At 36.0% G+C, this 7,338-nt stretch overlaps 1 protein-coding gene across 1 annotated transcript; it reads left to right on the forward strand.

The window, feature by feature from the left end:
* The first annotated feature begins 2,282 nt into the window (after positions 1-2,282).
* LOC109135256 (uncharacterized) lies at positions 2,283-2,768 on the forward strand. The gene has a single exon (XM_019249999.1). It carries the CDS (start codon positions 2,283-2,285, stop codon positions 2,766-2,768), a length of 486 nt encoding a protein of 161 aa, XP_019105544.1.
* The last annotated feature ends 4,570 nt before the right edge of the window (positions 2,769-7,338 follow it).

The raw sequence follows: 7,338 nt of genomic DNA on the forward strand, positions 1-7,338 counted from the left end.
TTTCCATATTGATTTAATACCAGAAGCCACACCTATTTCCCGAACTCCATATAGAATGGCCCCAATGGAGATGGTGGAATTGAAGAAACAATTGGAGGAATTGTTGCAAAAAGGCTATATTCGGCCAAGTGTTTCACCTTGGGGGGCACCCGTGCTATTTGTTAAGAAAAAAGACGGCACCATGAGATTATGCATTGACTATCGGGAAATCAATAAGATCACAGTGCGGAACAGGTATCCATTACCTAGAATTGACGATTTGTTTGATCAATTGAAAGGCGCAAGAATCTTTTCTAAAATAGATTCACGATCTGGGTATCATCAGATGAGGATAGCAGAGGAGGACATCTCTAAAACTGCATTCAGAACCAGATATGGTCATTATGAATTTGTGGTAATGCCATTTGGCCTTACTAATGCTCCTGCCGCATTTATGGATTTGATGCAGAGATATTTCAAACCATTCTTAGATCGGTTTGTGGTGATATTTATTGATGATATTTTGGTTTAATCCGTGAATCGGGAAGAGCACGCAAAGCATTTAAGAATGGTGTTGGATGTATTGAGACGGGAAAAACTATATGTGAAACTCAGTAAGTGTGAATTCTGGTTAGAATCGGTGGTGTTTCTGGGTCATGTAGTTTCAAAGGATGGTGTATCAGTGGATCCTGAGAAAATTAGAGCAATTATTGAATGGCCCGCTCCGGTGAATGTAACCGAAGTTCGTAGCTTCCTCGGGTTAGCAGGGTATTATCGACGATTTGTTAAAGATTTTTCCCGGATTGCATTACCCATCACCAACTTAATTAAAAAAAAGCACTAAGTTTCAATGGACAGAGAAATGTGAAAAAGCGTTCCAAGAATTAAAAAGAAGATTGACTAGTGCACCTGTATTAGCATTGCCAGCAGGAGTTGAAGGATTTGAAGTATATAGCGATGCTTTGCAGGAAGGGTTAGGATGTGTATTAATGCAAAATCAGCGTGTGATAGCGTATGCTTCACGCCAGTTGAAAACCCATGAAAAGAATTATCCGGTGCATGATTTGGAACTAGCAGCCGTGGTCTTTGCCTTGAAATTATGGCGACATTATCTATATGGAGTAACCTGCAAGGTTTGCACATATCATAAAAGTTTAAAATACATTTTCCCCTAGAAGGAAATGAATATGAGACAAAGAAGATGGCTAGAGTTTATCAAGGATTATGATATAGATATTCAGTATCATCCGGGGAAGGCGAATAAAGTAGCAGATGCCTTAAGTCGCCGACCAAGGCGGGAAGTGAATTCAATCATTTCTGTTCCAGATGAGTTGTACAAGGAGTTAGTACAACTAGATTTGCACCTGGTCAGGAAGGGAGATATTTAAGGGAGTTTGAATGATATCTCTGCTCAACCTTCTATATATGAGGAAATTCGAGAAAAGCAAAATCAGGATCCATTCATTCAGCAAGTGAAGAAAAAGATTGAAAACGGTGAAACCACTGACTTCCAAAAGTACGCTGATCAACGTATACGCAGATGATGAGGAGTTAAAAAGGAAACTCTTGATTAGAGCCCATAGTAGCGCATACTCGGTGCACCCTGTAAAATGATTCAAGATCTGAAGAAATTTTTCTGGTGGAAAGGGATGAAAAGAGACGTATCACGGTTTGTGGCGAGCTGTATGGTCTGTCAGAAGGTAAAATTTGATAGAAGAAGAATGCCTGGACTTTTACAATCGCTACCAGTACCAGAATTGAAATGGGATTCAGTATCTATGGATTTTGTAACTGGATTACCAAAGACACGAAAAGGATACGATTCTATTTGGGTAATAGTAGATAGATTGACGAAATCTGCACGATTCGTCGCTATTGGTATAACATGGAGTAAAAAGCAATTGACAGATACATATGTCTGGAATATCATCAAACTTCATGGAGCACCTTCAATGATAGTGTCAGATCGAGATCCTCGATTTCTGTCGTATTTTTGGGAAAAATTACAAGAAGCCTTTGGAACAACACTCAAATTAAGCACTGCGTTCCACCCTGCAACAGACGGACAAACGGAGCGCGTAATTCAAATTCTTGAAGATATGTTACGAGCGTGTGTTTTGGAGTTTCAAGGGTCATGGGAGGAACGATTGGCCTTGATAGAGTTCTCTCATAATAATAGTTATCAGGCAAGTATTGGGATGACCCCATATGAAGCCCTGTATGGAAGAAAGTGTCAAATGCCCATTTGTTGGGATGATATTAGTTCCGGAGTTCCAGTAGGGCCAGAGTTGGTGTAAGAAACGATGGAGAATGTAAGAAAAATTCGGGAGAAAATGAAAGAGGCACAAGATCGGCAAAAGAAGTATGCTGATTTGAGAAGAAGGAAGTTAGAATTTGAGGAAGGAGACCGGGTATTCTTAAAGGTATCCCCAACCAAAGGGGTGAAGAGATTTGGAATGCGGGGGAAATTAAGTCCTAAATTTATAAGGCCATATGAAATTCTCAGAAGAGTAGGAGAGGTGGCATATGAACTTGCCTTGTCAGTTGAACTTTCTAAGGTTCATAATGTGTTTCACGTGTCTCAATTGCGGAAATATGTGCATGACCCTTCTCATATATTGACTTATGAACCTCTTCGGATTGATGAGTCATTAAGTTACGAAGAAAGGCCTGTTCGAATTCTGGATAAACGAGAACAAGTGTTAAGGAATCAAGTTATTCCATTAGTAAAGGTGTTATGGTCAAGCAAGATACTGAAGAAATCACTTGGGAGAAAGAACTCGACATGAAGGAGCGCTATCCGCATCTATTTTGAGGTAAATATTAGTTTCGGGACGAAACTTCTTAAGGTAGGGAGAGTGAAATAGCCCTCCTGAATAAATGAAATATTAGCATTAATAAACGTTCTTAAGATTATTAAATGCATAATATCAAGTAATATGATTAAGAATTGTTTTAAAATCATTAGTTACAAGTAAGCATTATTAAAACGATTCATTTATAGAATTAACGGAAAAAAAGTTAGTAAGAAATGATTTAAATAAAATAAAAGGGATGGATCCAAGAGGAGAAAAGAAAATGGGTATGAATAGAGGCTTATTGGGAGCTTATGTTTAAATTTTCAAGTCGATATCCAAGTCTTAAGTAGGTAAATAAAAGTAAAACATTAAATGGGGACTGTCCAGAAATTTTTGAACACACTTCTATGGGAATCAGATGTTTGGACCTTGTAAAGTCCGTTAAACATTAAAAAAATTACATGGTATTGCCTTAAATACATAGGAGAGATGATGTGAATCTAAAATCACCCTCCAAAGGATTGGATGATGATTCTAAACTTACGAACAATAGAATACTCACTTTGACAAGAAATCACTCGAAACAAGGGATAGTACCAAAACACAAGAAACACTCAATGTTTTGGGGTTCTAGGTCAGAGATAAGACTCACTCAATCTCTCCTAGGCTTATCACTCAAGACTCACTCAAAGTAATAAGGGTTAGCAATACTTGAGACAAACTCAAAGTAAAAACTATAAACACAAAGGTTTTTTTTATCAAACTCAAATCTGAACTTCTCATTGCTTAAGCTCTCCTTATATAGGAAATAGGAGCAGCCAAATGAAGTACCAAACACACAAAAAACAACTAGCAATCAATCCTAAGCTACGGTTTTAGGAGCTCCAAATGCTCCTTGATTTACGCCCCTAGTAACTCCTTTTTAATGGGGCTATTACAAGGAGGTTACAGCAGCATTTCTTCACCCTAATATGATGCTTAGACTTCCCTAATAATCAGCAACCACACGCCTAACATGAGCTTTTACTTGATGAGTAAGCTCATGATTTATTACAACTCAAAACAAAGAAAAACAAATAGATTAAATAGGAATCCAAACAGAATTGGACTTCCTTTACAACCATGCTTGAAGCCCAAACAGAACTCGGGCCCTTCAATGTTTCACGTTACTTTCAATCCGACATCCAAGTTAAGCAAGTAAAAACACCACTGGAAAAAGCTCAACACGTCCAACTTCAAGCAGCAACTCGTTGGGCCTTTAATCAACATCCCATGTAATGCAACACTTGAATTTGGCCTAAAACGTGTCCAAATCAAGTGTTTGACCACTTTTTCCGTAGGTTCAGAATGTGAACTTATTGATAGACATATTAAAGTCCACGAAATGAGCCAAATTGACCGAATTATGGCTGTTGGAAATATAAGTATCAACACTAATGCATGGGCTTTTCTCATGGATTTTGGGCTTGCATCAACCTAGGGTAGGAATTTCACTACATTTGGAACTGAGACCAGGAAGACCAAAAAATTTCTTTCCTCTCTCTTCAACTCGCCAGTTCTGAGAATTCAGAACCAGCCTTGGTTCTTCGTCTCTCTCTCTTAAATTACTACATAAAAACTCCTCAAAATTTACATGCAAGTTGATATCTAGGTATTTCAGTTGATAATAGGTATTGGGAAGAAAAATTTTCAAGCCAAAGGTCCAAGGAGATTAATCAAAGTCAAGGGAAGAAAAAGGTAGGTGAGGTAAGTAATGTATGGTTGAAAAATTGATTCTTTGGGTTGATTTTTGAGTGTATTCTTATGAGATTATTGATGAAATATCATTTTGGATATAGGTACTAAGAAGTTCAGAGAATCAAGATTTCAAGGAGGTTTAGGAGTGAGAAAGCTAACAAGCAAGCAAGGTACACAAGCATTACATTAAACCACTTAATTTTGGTTAAAAATTTCTGTAAATCATTTGTTTGTGATTGTTGCTACGAAATTGTTGTGTGCATGTGGATTTATGGTGATTATATCTTTGGTAATTATTGTTTTTGGTGACTAATCAAGTGCAGTGAAGTTTCCCACTAGTTTTATGCTTAGTTTGTCAAAAAAACATAATTTTTGAACATTACAATTCATAGATATGTATCTAGTTGTTTTGTATGAAGTTTCTAACTCAAGTATACATAATATGGAAGTAGCTATGATATACTTAATTATAAGAATTAATTGATACAAGTACTTAAGAACTAAATTGGGTTAAAGTACCAAATCGTGACTATCGTTACTAGGTTTTTTAGATTAAATCTTGTCCCAAATGTTAAGAACATAACTAAGAAGAATTTTTGGGTAATCTAACATGAAGGGGTAGTAGCTTAATATAATAGTATGAGAGTTAAAATTTTTGAATCTTGATGATTAAACACTTTTAACGATTAAATTATGTTTTAATCGGAAAAAGAAACAAAAGGGATGGTTCCGATTTCAAGGGTTATTTATCAAGGTAGTAATAATATCAAAGTAATATCTAGAGACATAAGACACCATTGATAATAGGTGCTTTTCAAGGAATAGTTTAGAATAACAATCTTAAACTATACTTCCGAATTTCATAGTTTCACAGAAAACTTGTATATATTACATTTATCTTAAGAAATGAACTCTTGATGAATAATATTCCAACCTTCACTTACTTAAACACTTTTCTTTAAAAAATCAATAGTTTACAATTAAGTATTTATAGGGTTTTCGAAGAAAGAACTATTTTTATTTTTTTTTCCATCTTTTGTATATAACGTTTTCTTAAAGCCTCAAATCAAATAAATTGTTGTAATAAAGGTTCTTTTCTCTCTTAGTGGTAACTTCACATGATGAGATTAGTTCTAAGAAGTCTTTATTAAAGAATGGTTTTTCATACAACTCCTTAAATATGTTTTGTTTCGTATAGTAACCGTGTAAGAACAATAGTTTTTATTTTGTATATGTATGAAACGATTGGGGAAAGAAGCTGCTTAGCAGTGATGTCTAATTATGAGAATGATAAGGAATATGATAAGGAATATGAATATGTAAATGGGACATGTCCTGAAAGCCTTGCAAGCAGAAATGATAAGAGAAGGGAGACGTCCCTCGGCTCATCAGTTAGACACGATTATATCTCTCTAATCAGGTTCTCTTTCCCTAATCAAAAGTACGTGGTTTAAAGTAAAACATATATCTATTCCCAACCATTTGCATATTTGTGTAAGTCAATTTGAATAAGAATTGGAACTGTTTGGTAAGATCTTTAGTAACGATAACCAAAAATTTATCACTCTTATGAAAAGACACGTTTTATTTTCCTCTTTCTTGTGTGATAAGTGGAGCTTGTGTACCAGCCTTGCTGATTGAGTATATTGTGGATTGTTTTGCTATGGTTGGGGGACAGAGTCCCCTAATTTGCAGGAATAGAAAGAAAAGGTGGGAAGGATTTCTTACTTGGTATGCGGGTGATTGAAGTAGTAAATAACTGAAGCATGGAAGCTGGACTTTTGAGTTATTATGTTTATATAAATAGTTTGTTTAATATTGGGTTGTGTAAATTTCTTGAATTGGATTTAGTTATCTCTCAGATTAGGATGTAATAGTTGGTAGTTATTTTCTTTTACTAATTATTAAGTAAGTTAATTATGATATCATTAAGCTACCTCCTTGGTGTTTGGAGGTAGTTTCAGTAACACCACTCTGGTTAGATGCTTAACTCATGTACAACTAAGGGTTTATGAGCGGAATTATGAATGGGTTAAGCAACTAAACGAGTGGGTTGTTACAGCGGTTTTGGCTGGAAACCGCAACAATAGGTCTATTTCATATCTTACCTTTTCTTTCACGTGATTTATTGCTGCGTATGGGTAAAACCGCAGCAATACCACCGCAGCAATAAGCAATAATTCTACTAGTGATACTAAGGCATGCATAATAGTAATATAAAATAAACTATAGAAAAGAGGTTAGAATATACAGTCGAACGATTTTATATTAAAGATCTACATCATGAAAGATAATTGTTAATAACTTCAATATATACATAAAGAATTTATTTAAGGACCCTCAGGATTATACCTATGCAGTTTAGATTGAAGAGTACAATGACCTTTAGGCGGAGCAATCGTGGCACCAAGAACACAGTGTGATCGAAGAATAGAAGATTGATTGAAATTATTGAATGTATTGAAAGTATTTGAGTGTTTGAGTATTTTGAGAGTCGAAGTGTATTCGTAAAAACAATAATGAAAAGGCGTGTTTGATTTGGGAAATCAGGAGTAGTTATATAGGCAGAACGACATTGTGCCTCACGCACCACTTACGCGTGACGCAGCTGACGTGTCAAGTGCATGACGTGACATGCCCAGTAAAAAGCGTACACGTGGGACGCGTTTTGAAAAACATAAGAAAGAAATTCTGCGTCTCAAGCAGAGAACTGCGCTTAACGCAGGATTCTAAATGAGTCAGAAATCCACGTGTTAGGTGCAAATTAGTGCACATGTCACAGGTGGATAGAGATGCGCCTGACACACAACCGTGCGCCAGGCGC

Source organism: Beta vulgaris, chromosome 6 (genome assembly GCF_026745355.1).
Source record: "Beta vulgaris subsp. vulgaris cultivar EL10 chromosome 6, EL10.2, whole genome shotgun sequence".
NCBI lineage: Eukaryota > Viridiplantae > Streptophyta > Magnoliopsida > Caryophyllales > Amaranthaceae > Beta > Beta vulgaris.

What these genes read in the sequence shown, in the direction of transcription:
- LOC109135256 (XM_019249999.1), top strand. Translation starts at nt 2,283, where the DNA reads ATGGAGAATGTAAGAAAAATTCGGGAGAAAATGAAAGAGGCACAAGAT.